This window comes from Choristoneura fumiferana, chromosome 16 (assembly GCF_025370935.1).
Source record: "Choristoneura fumiferana chromosome 16, NRCan_CFum_1, whole genome shotgun sequence".
Lineage (NCBI taxonomy): Eukaryota > Metazoa > Arthropoda > Insecta > Lepidoptera > Tortricidae > Choristoneura > Choristoneura fumiferana.
Window position 1 is genome coordinate 8483323 of NC_133487.1, and position 14954 is coordinate 8498276.

General features: G+C 35.6%; 1 protein-coding gene across 1 annotated transcript; it reads right to left on the reverse strand.

Moving 5' to 3' along the window:
• Positions 1-2797: 2797 nt before the first annotated feature.
• LOC141436567 (uncharacterized) lies at positions 2798-3937 on the reverse strand. Its single transcript, XM_074099571.1, has 3 exons — positions 3718-3937; positions 3149-3664; positions 2798-2943 (listed from the first exon to the last, which is right to left on the reverse strand). The coding sequence occupies exons 1-3, from the start codon at positions 3935-3937 to the stop codon at positions 2864-2866; spliced, it is 816 nt and encodes a 271-aa protein (XP_073955672.1). The 3' UTR covers positions 2798-2863.
• Positions 3938-14954: the final 11017 nt, after the last annotated feature.

Sequence of the window (14954 nt, forward strand, 5' to 3'; positions counted from 1 at the left end):
ACAAAAAAGGAGAGGAGTTATGACGTCATCTTTTTGGTTAACTATTGTTTGCCCGAAGTTCATATGCCCAAAACTTTATTTGCCCAAATCTTTCGTTTACTAGAAAAAATATTTGATATATTCTAATTTTCCCGAAAATTAGATGCCATAATGATACTAATGCAATACGTATTGTTTTCCATATTATTAAGTGCAATAATATTATTAAACAGAATATTCAAACGCCATACTAAATAGTGTTTTTTTGATTATGATTGATTAAAATTGCTTTTTCTATTACTAATCTATAAACAATCAATCTATTATCTTTATTATTCGGGCTGCTATAAAAAATTACCTAACGATACGTTCCGCTTCGCTCCCACCTTAGCCTTCGGAATCTAACCTATCCGAGTTGCTTCTGCACCGAATCGTCTTGCTCGCTCGCACAAATCAAATGTCGCATTTCTAACCTAACCTAATCTATGTGATTAAAATTTATCTAATTCAAAGGCTTGTTTGACGTATGGGATTTATCAGTATATATAGTGACGATACTCACCATTTACATGGATGGCAAATGATATTATGGCATGAGATACTTATGACTTACAATGATTATGAATAATTAAATTATTGAAATTAATATTATGGGCAACAAAGATTCTGTCATTTGATTAATATGGTAAACAATGAGTAGTGAAAATGAATTTATAAGAAACAATATTATGGCGGTTGAATATTATACCAAAAGGTATACCAACTTGGTTCAGTCACCAGCATTAATATCTGCCACAGCAGAGCGTGCAAAATATCTGACACGTCCTTCCGGCCCTAGAAATAGAGTCGTATCAGATATTTATGCACGCTTGTTGTGTCAGATATTGGTGGTGTAGTATCGTCCATTGTAGAAATATAGGCAAATTGGGAAATTAACACCATTATGTAGACTACATGACGATGCAATGTAGACAAGATAGCATTGAAGACTTTAGAAAAAGGTTGACGATGACGAGTTAAGTAGATGTTGACATATAATTACGAACAAATTAGGAAGGTGATAGAAAAGGAAACTATTTTCTTAGGCTACCTTGTGCTCTATAAAACGTAACGTAACGTAAAAATATCTCTTAAAAACGGTGTGCATTACCTCTTTTTAATTTCGAACTACTTATTAGAACTAAACTAGCGCAGCTGTTATTGTGTAATAATACGTCAATCAATAATACTTAAGTAACATACAAAAATAAATTACTTTAAGAGAGAGCGCTTAAATAATAAGCTGTGCCAGATTAAAAAATACTCCAGGAAAAAGATACTTTGTAATTACGAAATGACCAATATGTCTTGCCGGAAAGAAAAATGTGCTCTTCCGAAAATAAGTGAGGGGAATCTCGGTATAATCATGCTTTTACTACGCCCCCAGGGCAAATGTAATTTAGAAATATACATAAAATTACTCGCTTTGCCGAAATATTTCTTTTTACCTAAAACATAGACAACGATAAAAACATTAGGCAATTCGGATACGTAATGATCTGAAATTATTAAAATTTTTAGTTGCAGTATTTTGAATAAAAAGAAGTGAGTAAAGTAAATCGAAGTTCGTATTATCGTACCGTCCCGCTGACCGACCTGACCGATTTTTTAATACGAGAGTGAGAAGGATGGTATGATACGAACTTCGATTTTCGAATTTCGTTGTAGCCCTTCAGTTTATACTAGTAGGTACGGGTAATAGACTAATAGTTAGTATTCTTTGGTACGGGGGTCAATTGACGCCTGATTGATTTGTTTTTTTTTATCATAATTATGTAAGTACAAAGAATTTAAGTATAAATAAGCACTTCTATTGGTTAAAAAAATATTTGTGTTTGTATGTATGTAAATAAATTATTATTGTTTATTCATTTTCTTGATCCAATTGACTTGAAATTTGGTAAATGTGTAAGCGCTGAAATGTCATTGAATACCGTCAAATTAAAGGACATATTGTGTGTAAAACCCTTTACTGTTATTTATTAACACACTAACGTTTATAGGTAAACAAACACTAACACTCTAAAAGCAGTTCCATGTCGTTATATCGTCATTAAGTACGTGCAAGTCTGACGTGCAGTGCATTAAAGACAAAGCCATTAACACCAAAGGTTTCGGCACTATCAAGTTGCCGGACGCTCTCCTTTTAAACTGTCAGTTGGACGACTTTATATCTATAGCTAGGAGTTAATACGCACATAGAGTGGGCACTGGGAAGAAGTAAAGATAGAGTCTAAAATGTGTCGGCTGCATTCGATTCAAATTTAGAAAAGCCCGATTGATGGAATACTTTTCTCACACTTTGGACACAATTTTCTTAGAACCTACTCTAATATTCGACACTTTCATTTAAAACAGTCATACTGATAAATTGATAATAGGTGTAATTAGCATACTTTAGTGAAAACACGTTTTGATACTACAAGCAATATTTTTAGAACATTTGAGAACAATATCAATCTTAATCAAGACATTTGAAGCTTTGACTTAATTTTTAATCAAAATAAACAAATTGAGAAGAGAAGCGAACAAACTGACCATTTATTTAAGGCAACGAGTAAATAAGTGCGATTTGTTCCCAATATTGGGCTATCCGGATCCAAATAGATGTGCGGGATTTATTTTATACTAAATCTAAGCGAGATTGGTCCGCGTTATCTTATTTCGATTTTTGTGATGTGATAATAGCAAGTGATTCAAGTTTAGAAAACAATTTAATAAACTAGCGAATTAAAGGGATATAACTTAGGTATACCTTTACTACAAAGATGCATAATTTATTAAGGAGCTTTTAAAAACCATCAAGTCTGAGCAATACTTTCACAAACGTCACATCTCTATCACTTTATTTTAATGTGAAAACTTGTACCTGCAAGAATGAGTAAGGAAATGAAAACTTTCCCCATACAACGTCCTTGGCGAGACCTAAAATTAAAATATAAATGTTTATACAGCTTATGCATGTATGTATATCTATGTATGACTGTACCCACATTTTTAAAACAGCGCGAGCAAATATTAAAGAAATATTCGATCGCCTCGTGAACTAATATGGCCTTGTGGCGTTTTAAAACTGCTGTTTAAAAATTAAAAGAAATAAGATGATTTCGGATAAAGTTACTTTACTTACCCACTGGAAATTCAAACGGGTAGATTAAAGCAAAGAAGTGTGACATAAACCCGAAAGGATGGAACCCCTCTTCCGGCTTAAGTGTCGGTATCAAATAGGTCTCCGTCTGAGGTGGCCCGCCGAATCTTATTTTACTTCTGTCCTTCGCTTCGAACCAATCTTCTGTGTAACTCGCCCTTATATTGTTTTCGGTCACCACAACATCTACTGACATGTTGAAAGATTCCGTCGGATTGTTGAATATATCCCTTGTTATAGGTATCATTTGAATAGTAGTTGATGGTATCATCGTAGTAGAGGGTTTCGCTATTTTCCTTATTAACAACGAGTCAGATTTTTGGACAGGTCCATTGACAGTATTGCTGGCCCTCAAGTTGTTGTATTTGCTCAACCAAGACTTTATAGCTATCGAGTTATTTGTGTCGGCGGCATCCCTTTTACTCAATCCTTCGCTCCATATACTTCCAATTTGCCTATTCTTTTGGAATCGCGAATCATGATCAGCGTCTTGCATATCTAACGGGGTTGTATAGATATTCGCTGATTATCTCTGAAATTTGTTTCCATACAGCTATCCCAAACTAAGGCCAGAGGCTTGATGTTAGTGTCGACCGCCTTCATTTCTTTCTCCTTAGCATTTCTATCAAAGGCTGATAAATTGAAATTTCCTTCGTGCTCATCGTCATATTTTTTATCCGTTACCTTTTTGTTTGGTGCGGGTAAATTGTGGAATTGCTTGGTAATTCTCCGACTGTGGCTGTACGCCTGGTGCGCTAGCGCCAACGACATTTAAATTGTTTCCGGCGGAGGCCGCGGGCGTTGCTTCCGATGTAGTCCGGATCTGTCGGATTTGCAAGGCAAAAATGGCGTCTGTAGAGCCTTCTGGTAACTTGTTTACCTCGAGCGCTGGATTCAACGTGGTTACGCTTATTTGCGCGGTCTTAGCCCGATTGAGAAGAAATATAAAAATTAGAGCTATTGCTGCCATAACTGGGAGAATTTATTAGTTCATATTTATTTGTAGCGTGTTGAGTGGTGTTCCGTGAGGCCGCGGGGCAGTGGACTGAGGATTTGTAGCACTTAGCAGTCTGCCTGCCGACGTTGCACAATCGTATCGAGCTGGCTCCACGGGGCCTTACTGGATTATGTAAAGAGTACTTAACGAACAGAGCCCCGCGTTCGTCGCGATGCGAAACACCTTCTGTTGATTTTGTGAGATAGCATAGAATTATTTATTTTGTAAAAACTTTGCCAACAACAGCACAGTACAGATAAGTAAATTACTATTAGTGTAGTACCACTAGTATTTACGGAAATATAAAACTATAATGTTCCTGTATCGAGCTCTTGAATACGAGAATCGGAATATGATTAATTAATTGTAGATCGTTGACCCGCTTAGTAAAACAAGATTCAACAAAATCATTTACTCTGTTTACGATATTAATACCTGCCACAAAACGGAATATGATTAATAATCTGTTTTATTATATATTCTAGAAACACAATATAAAAATTAATTTTTTTATAAAACTAAGGTTAACTTACCTGCCAGGTGTCAGTTTTCGAGCTCAAGTTCCTACAGTACACAGATAAGTAATTACTATTAGTGTAGTACCCACTAGTATTTTAAAATATAAAAACTATAATTGTTTCCTGTATCGACTCTTGAATAGAGAATCGGAATATGATTAATTAATCTGTTTAGATCGTTTACCCGCTTAGTAAAACAAGATTCAACAAATTATCATTTACTCTGTTTTTTACGATAATTTATTTTGATAACTACCTGCCACAAAACGTTGAATATGATTTTTAAATACCGGTAACCATACACTACTCTGTGTTCGTATCTATTGAGTTTACTTACTAAAACGAAGACACACTTAATTTTTGTTCCAACTAGTGGCTTTGTAGATCAACCATTAAATAAATATTTGGGTATAAATTACTTAAACCAAGTTTAGTTATCTACTTAAGTAAACATTACAATTTACTCTTTACTCTTTATTGTACATCACGTTTTTAAAGAAAATAGAGAAACAGAAACATAGAAAAGTATATAAGGTAAGTAATAGGCGGCTTTATCGCTTAAGAGCAATTTCTTCCTGGCAACATTTATATTTCATGTTTTTTTTTTAATAAAATAAATTAATATTATATACGAAATGTACCGTAATTCAAGATTTTGCAGATGGTTAAATACATATAAAAAATATACCTTCATGCCAGTAATTAGGCTACCTGGACTTGGAATGCAAATTAAGTAGATGTTCACGGTCAGGAGTACCTAGCAAGATTTGGAAACAAGTCGATTTTTTTATTCATCAAACTCGTACCACCTGAAAATATTCATTATTCAATATCATTCTGTATACGGATATCTAGGCCTCGGAGTTTGAACCTGTAAACCTGCAACCTTAGCTTCGTAGCTAAATAAATAAATAATAAATATCATGGGAGACTTGACACCAATTGACCTAGTCCTAAACTAAACAAAGCTTGTACGATGGATACTAGGCAACGGATAAACATAGTAGACAAACTTAAGAAATTTAACGACTATACATTATAATTTTTTTTTGGTAGGAATTAAGTTGATGCAGGTTTTTAATCCAATATTCACTCACAAATGATATTCACGAAGTAATTTGGAAATTTCTACGGAATTTTTAGGGCATCCTGTAATTTTAAATGAAATGAAGTAGCTGAAAGCTGGAACTCTGGAATAAAACGTATAAGGAAATCCTAACAATTCGCTCAAAAATGGTTCTGAACAAATTCATTGAAGCGTAGCACAACCGCTATAGGATTACCATGAAATCGGATTTTTAGGATTTCTCACGAGTTTTATTTAATGAAATCCTGATTTTTTTTTCGACTCGAGCATGTCTCCTGATGGTAAGAGATCACCGCCCATAAACATCTGCAACACCAGGGGTATTGCAGATGCGTTGCCAAAAAACACTAAGATGGGATACCTCAAGTGCCAGTAAAGGATCGAAATGATTACTTACCCGAAACACAAAGTGCAAGCACTGCTGCTTCGCGGCAGGATTGCTCGCAAGATGGTGGGTCAGAAGGATCTCGAATTGCGTCCGCGGACCGGGAGACGAGCTGTCGGTAGGCCTCCAACAAGATGGAGCGACGACTTGGTAAATACGCGGGATCGCGGTGGATGCGGAAAGCACAAGACCGGTCTGAGTGGAGCGCCTTGGGGGAGGCCTATGTCCAGCAGTGGACGTCTTTTGGCTGACATGATGATGATGATGATGATAATGAATCGAAAACAAAAAAATATGGACATTATAGCTGGTTCATGTTCCGTGTGTCGGCTTCTTACACTTTTTACTAAGAAATGACACCACGGGCCTCCACTCCCGAACTGTGACGCGCTTCATCTATTCTTTGCCATTTTTTATTTAACAGAGAAAAGTTTTAATAGGTGTCCAATATTCTCTAATAATTTAAGAGTCGCCAGTACGCTCGCCGGTGATAGCATTTCATACAAAAGTAGTTTCGTTCTAATTTAGAAACAAGACACTGAAACAAAATAAAACTTTGCGACTATAACGGGAGCAGTTATTTTGATGCTTATAATAAGTTTTCGTTCATAATCAATGTAAGAAAATATTTAAAATCACATTAATTTTAAGTTTTGTATGAGAAATAGAAGTTCGTTATTGTTTTTTTACGTTACATTTTATTTTAACCAAACCTAATTATAAGCATTGTAATGGCTGCTCCCATTATAGTTGCAAAGTTGCGTTTTGATCTGTAGTGCTGCTTGTAAATTAGAACTACGTTTGTATGGGGACGCGAGCGTACTGAGGACTCTTAACTGACGAATAAATAGAATGCCAGACTCTCACCGGCTAAAAAACTCTACTGCTCCCCAACTTCTTGGAGCTTAAGTACTGGAGTATTAAACCGATCCCGTAAATAGAAAGACGATGAAGCAAAAACGTCTTAATTTATAATTGACGTAAGGTAAACGTCCGAGCGCTCGACACGGTGATACCCAATAGACGACACCCTGCTGTCATCTCTATTGCCAATGACAAGATTAAAGATGCCAACTATTTAGACAGTGACGAGCACTCATACGTTTACCTTACTATTAGTATTATTTCAATACAGGCATAAAATATTACGCATATTTCCTGGATTGTTCCGTGCTGTAAGACCGTATGATCTGCACTTCCAAGGCTTCTTGTAACGAGAAGCGCTGCAATAAGCCTGTTAAGTATATTATACGGTAATTGTGACGGACATTCCTTTTAAAGAATTCCTACGAATACGGTTTTTGGATATTTTTACCTGACTGCTTGAAGGAGTGTTTTATTTTTAACTGGTGGCAAAAGGACTATTCATGCGTGGGTTTTACACTTCACATTTTGCTTTTGCTAAGATTTGTAGCTATTTCTGATGGGTGAAATTCAGAACGTGCTTGGTGGGTGAAATTCGGAACGTGGTACTATTAAAAATAGTGTAGGTAATATTTTTAGTAACATCATTCAAATTAAGAATAATGAAGTGATGACACATAGTCTAACATCTATTAGCATGGTGTACGGTTGCGTTGCTCTGAAGATGAGCTCTGGTTGAGTTCGAAACGCGTCAGTGTAATATGGTGGTGGTGATAGCTCCACCTGTAAGAACACGCATATCTTGCATAAACGTAGCTATCATAAGGTCGCGGGTGAGTAAAGTAATTGTTTTAGTTCATTGATATGGACCTCCGCAAAATAACGCCTGATTCAATAAATTATTGAAAATAACACATTAAAAAAACAGCATTTTAATTAAAACTAAAATGACTCTAACTATTATATTATAAGGATCTCATGGCAAAAATAGTACACGATTTTATTTAAAAATGCAGTGTTATTTGTACGCACTTATCTATTTATTGTTTTACTTCAACAACATGGTTTTATTTGAACCAAACATTATATTTACGGACGATGTTGAATGCGATTATGAAATAAAATTACAATTTGAAGTCTATTGTAAGGTTTTAGTCGTACAATTATAGTTCCTATTGACGAAGACTGATACTGATGTTTAGTTTGTTGGTAGATAAATATTTTAATTACTTATTTATACACAGATAACCATGAAGTAGTTTTAATTTCCGCGTTACATAAGTATTTATTATTTAATACATATTGTAAAAAACATATTAAAAACACACGGGGAATAAAAACATGTTTAGTGTCAACAAAATATTCATGTAGGTCCAACTATTTAAGGTTAAGTAAGAAAAAAAAGGAATTTATTAAAAAAATACTTCATCATCATCATTATCATAATCAGCCATAGGACATCCACTGTTGGACATAGGCTTCCCCCATAGAACTCCAGTTGTTCGGGTTGTACAGTCGAGTTCACAAACTTATGAGGTGTTGTGTTTCGGCGTGGAGAGTAAGACAGCCGGTGAAATTACTGGCACGTGAGGTATCCCATCTTAGGCCTCTAGGTTAGCAACGCGTCTGCAATACCCCTGGTGTTGCAGATGTTATAGGCGGTGGTGATCTCTTACCATCAGGAGACTTGCTTGTTTGCCATGCAGTCGAATAAAAAAAAATTATCTAAAATATTTGAACACGACTCTATTGTTGACGGCATAGAAGCGTGTTCAGATATTTTTGATAAAATTTTTGCTCACAAGTTTATGAACTAAAGTGTAAGCTTGTTGCATCTACTGTGCACCCGCTACTTTAACCAGGTCATCCGTCCATCTCGTTGGTGGACGTCCTACGCTGCGCAGGCAGCGCTTGCCCGATTCGCGGTGTCCACTCGAGAACCTTTCTGCCCCAGCAACCATCTGTTCTCCGTGCTATAATGGCCTGCCCATTGCCACTTCAACAACTTCCGTCGGTGACCCTTGTTCTTCTACGTATCTCCTCATTTCTGATTCGATCCCGTACAGAAACCCCAAGCATAGCTCTCTCCATAGCTCGTTGAGCAACTCTGAGTCTCATTTATAAGACCTGAAAAAAATACTTATTACAACTTTACAACGATATTTATTCCCTTTTTGAGGATCATTATGGTCTATTAGATTCTGGACAAAGATGAATAAAACATGTTGATTAGGGTATTTCTAACCTATACGGTACGGTCAAGGACTTTAATTCATGAGCTACCATGGAACCTTTTCAAAGGAAAATTCATTACGATTTTCATTGTTAATTAATGCGATTTCATTATGACGTTTACTGTGAAATGGCTCCATGATGGCTCATGCATTAAAGTCCTTGACCGTACAAAGCCTCATAGGTACCAAAACCAGTATTAATAAAGATGACTGATTTACCTTCAATTTAATACGTCGGAACACGTATTAGTTTTAATTTGAAAATATTTTTTTATATTGACCTAATAAAATAATTGACAATTAGTACATTCCTGAGAAAGAACTCTACTTAGAATTTCGATCTTTGCCCAGGGGGGAGAGATGCGTTATGTTAAATATACGAGTACAAATTATTAGATATTATGCCAGACATGTTCAATGTCTCTAAGCACCACCCGACTTCTATTCCAGTTGCAAAGCCCTCGAAATGCGTCGCCGAATCAAAATCGCACCCATGCAAAATACTGATCGGATTTCCGATGCATCCTCAAGTATGTACCTTCAAAGCTCGACTCGACTGCATAATTCATTTCACTTGCTAACGGACTGTATTCGGATCGTCTGCTTGCATTATGTATAGGTAGAAGTCTTGTTATAATGTAACATGTTTCCGATTGATATTTGTCTGTGCAACTCACGATTATCATAAAATATTGGACATGTATTTTTTCATCACACTTTCTCGTAAACAGTATCGTAACATGCAGGCTACCGGTTGCATCCCCCAAATAAAACTCTCGACCTTAATGTGCTTGTCATGAAACCCGTGGTCGGTAAATGAGTCATTGCGCGTACTAATTTTCTTGTCATGAAGCCCAAGGTCGGTAAATGAGTCAATGTGCGTACTGATACTGCATGGCTCGCTGCTGCCAAATTTTACTCGCAAATGTGATGAAAAACATTGTATGTCGCACGGGCGGTACTAGAATTACGAACATCGAGTCATTACATCCCTCAGTCTTCGACTTTGGGCTTCTAATAGACTCTCGTTCGTAATTCCTTATTTACCGCCCTTAAGACACAATGTACCATTCTTTCGTCAATTAAAGAAAAAAAATATGAATACATCAGCTTTGTTAAAGTTTCATGTGACGTCACGCTGTGTGACACTTTAGCGCAGCTTTTGAACTTTGACACGCCTCATCTTTGTCATGTTTTGTATGATTGACAATAAAAAAAAATACTTTTTCAATATGTTTTGATAATCTAAGTAATGGATAATTAGTTTTTTTTTAAACAGGATGTTACCCAATTGATCAAAATATATATAAAAAGAAGTCTCCTCAAACGGAAACACTGGCGGGATCTAGAAGCCGCAGCACAGGACCAAGATGCGTTGAAGTCCCTATGTGCCTGAATTAAACGGTTTATTATTATTATTCTCTTTATTTTTCTTCATTCTTAGGATTAGGTTTTTATAATAGTTATAAAAAGTACCTAAAATACAGAAAAGTACATACAAAATAAAAATATTATAAAAAACTAACTTCGAAGGAATGGTTATTAATCATTATTATTATTATTATATCCCTACAGAGTAGCCACAAGATAATAAACATCACCATAATCATAATTGAAACGTAGTTACTCCGGGCTGGATTAATGACAAAAAACATTCATCTAATAAGAGTTTATTTCATTTAAATTTAAATTTTTTTTTAAATGTGGTATTTTTTGATACATGGGATATATCACGCACAACCGATCTAGCTTGGTCTCATCTTTGGGATAACGGGTTTTCTTTATTCAACCCGTGGTTTTGAATGTACTGTTTTTTTTGTAAGATAGTTCTTTTTGTGTAGGTAGATATATCGTCACTACTTTGAAAAATTCTCTTATCTTGAATCAATACGTCAACAAAATTGACCTTTGAAATAATGTTCGTAAAGTTCATTTAGAAAAGTATCAATTTTGAGATACGAGCTTTTTTCAAAGTAGTGATGATATATTTTCAAACAGCATTAGATAAGTAAAATTTTGAATACATTGTAGTTTATGTTACAGGTCATGCAGGTTTAGAAAAATATAAAAAGATACGCTATTAAACAGAGCTAAATAAGTGCAAAATTAACTGTCATTATGAATAACTTTGATGTCACGGTGCGCCATTTGAACCGACGAGTTATTAACTTGCGCACTTAAGAACTTCACACTGAGCTGTGAATAGAATATTTTAATTAAATCTCACCTTTGAATAGCACACGTTATATAAACCTTATGTCCGGGTATGTGACAGCAATTTGAATACCGTAAACATCGCGCTTCAGGTCTCAACCATTCCTTTGCATTCCTCAAAATCTACATAACAGAACGGCGCAAGCGACCCTCAAAAATTCACAGCGATATAGACCTAAAAAGCAAAGGTGGCAAAGGGGTAAAGACACATTTTCTTTGGACGAGGAAATGGGGGCGCGCTCCCGTTAAGGCATGTATGTGAGTTAAGTCAACATACTGCTTTTCTTTGGGGCGGAGGTTTTATGAGATTTTTTTAAAAGGTAAATTGACTGGTCGCAGGTGGCAAGGGAAACAGGTCAGCGGTACCCCGGCGTGTCATGTTCATGTGTCACCAGGGACGGACTCTGGAAATAAATGATAAATTCTAGAGGGAAATCTGTGGTCGAAGGACATTTATTTAGCTTTATGGCCGAACCTTTTAGATTCAAAATTGCGTCTGAATAGTTACAACATTATTAGGGAATTATCTTCTGTGAAGTCAATAAAGAATAAGTAAGTATCGGCAATTAACAAAGATTAGAAAGAAAGGTGGTATCTATATTGATATTAGAATTGGTAACGGACAGGTGTAGGATCCCATCAAAAACGGAAAAAAAGGAGTCAGTGTGTGAGCGAGTGAGTGGCCAAATCGCCGTATTTTTGGTATCAATAAAATAAAAGGTATTAAAAGCTAGATCAATGTAACCTTTTGTTCCCTTACTACATAAAAAAATGCCTGTAAATCTGGACGCTCTGGTGTTATGTGGGAGGAACCAAGTAAGTAATGCTTTTTTGTCCATTTAATTAAGCTAAAATTGTTCTCAATGTACTGTATTTAGTAGTGCCATATACCTATAACACTTCTAACTAATAAGACTCGACCTTTTATCGTCACTTATAACGTCATAAACAGCTAAATATTCCTTAAATTATTTCTAAAGCAATGCCGATAGGATCTTTTATTGCTATCCCAACATAAAATGTACTTATTATAACAATATCAGCGAAAATGTTAACCTGCAAAGCATTATTTAGGTTTAGCTTATCGGTATCATAAACATTTATGTAGGAACATGATGGGGACATTGCTGCGGTCTACCAAGGATTCTCTTTGTGAGACGTTGGGTTAGATAAACACTTAAGATGGAAACACATCGGGTACGGAGGCTATTTGTATTTAAATGAGACCAGATATTACGTCGGTGATGAATGGATAATGTACTGTAAGTTTGATGCGTTAAGATTTTACAAACTACTACATTGATTTAAACTTTCATGATTTTTCTTGAATTTACTCACGAGATTTATTCCCTGTTTCACCATCCATTAATTTAATTTATTTGACGGATAAGTGTGATGCCGTCTCTGTTTGTTTTGTTCCAATAGACGGAGACGGCGTCACATTTATCTGTCAGTTAAAATTAAGTCACGTGATTAGTACTGTTTAAACTTACGATACAATCACGTTCCAATTGCTATGGTTACGTGTAGACTGTAATGTAAGATAGTAGGTACTTTCATCTCTACGATATTTTTTTATAACTTATATGATATTAATTTACCTGAAAAAGGTCACTGTAAAGGATTAGTTCGCCTTCGTTGATCTAATTTCTCTCATCTGTTATAAAAATTAGGCTTCACATACGAGTACATCGACTCGCTATTATAGAGATACTACTAGAATTTTGGTACTAAAATTTGTACTAGTTTCGAACTGCGCGAGCTCCCAACTATTACAACATAAGCTACTGAGGTTTTCAATACCAACTCAATTATCAAGCTTCTCGTGAATTATGACAACTGCGAAATTAGAGCAACATCTGAGGCGGTTTAGTTTATGTGGCACTTATACGATATTTTTTTAATAAATATTCAGGTTCACTGACTGCGCTACTTAATTATAATTAAAAATACTTAAGAGGCATTGGTTTATAGTGCATTTTGCCCCAGATGTTGCACTAATTCCGCAAGTCCGCCCCTGTGGCTCCATATTTCTATTAATTACCAGCAACTAGGTCGCACCTTGCATCTCCGAAGCTAGCGGCTATCTATCAGATGCTGAACTAACACTCATAAAGTGAACAGCTGCTAATTAATAATTTAATTGTCTTCGTGAGTCCTCGCATGCTTTATAAAAAACAAATTAACATTAGGAATAATGGCCGAAAGTACTTTTTAAAGCACACATTGTTAATTGTATAAATAATTTTAAGGATCTTAAAATAATATCCCGATCCGCGGTGTGCTAGAGCTTGTGCAGTCTAAGGTTAAAAATTCAAATATAAGTAACAATTCAAGGTACAGTCAAGGGCAAAGATGTCGATACGGCCAAAGTTACAAAAATATGTACACGACTTTATGCACTTAACATTAAGGCCGTGTATACGCATATTTTTGCAACTTTGGCCGTGTCGATATCTTTGCCCTGACTGTACCTAAAGGGTAGGGAAAAAAGTGTGTTAGGTTTGCAGGTATATAACTTGCACTTACATATACTCAGCGGCACAAAATTTGGCCCACTCTACATACAAAATTACTTAATTCTGTATACATTTGAGGGCCAGATTTTTTGCCGCTCCGTATAGTTAAATTTAGACCACGCATCCAACGTTAATAAATCCAAATGGGAATACCATTGTTTGAAAGATGGCCAAAGATTTAATAGCAATTTCCATGAATATTTGCGGTTAGACCCAACTATAAGGGACTAAGTCGCCTAGTTCAATTTATGGGACATTTCTCGTCGTTAACGTTTCACTGTATTGAACTTTAATTCAATATAGGCTTAGTGTATTTACATTTAACTATCTTAATTCTAGACGTTTAAGATACCGTCGTCGTCGTCGAACTTTCAAGATTTATGTAGAGTCTATATAATCTTTTATATTATGTTATTTAATCCGAGGAAAAGTTGTACTAAGTGTGGTAAGATATTTTTAATCGAGTGTTTGCTCAGAAGTTTAAAAACTCGACTGTATGTTGCAGATAAACATGCCTATATACGACCCACCGCTGGGCACGCCTCCGTTAAGAATGAGTTGCTTTACAGGTGCGTGCGTGTTTCCTCATGATGTTTCTCCTTCACCCACGTTTTACCATGGTTAAATAAAACGGTTTTATAAAGATTGTTAGGTACTTACTAGAAATCTTCTTTTGAATTTACGAGTACGAGTATGTAGCGTAATAAGAACCGTAATATAAGCAATGATATTTCTAGAAATATTATTATTGGAGATGAGAGCTGAACCAGTTTTATTTTACGTAGACTAAAGAATACCTAAAATATTCTAATAGTCGCCTTCACACCAACCACCGTGAACTGCAAGCTCGTTTGTCAGTTTCAGTAAATAACATAGGCTGTATTCATTGATATCTCTGTATTTTACGTACATAGATGTCGATGGCTGAATGCCAGTCCTCTGATAAAAATTCTATCGCTAAGCAGCTGAG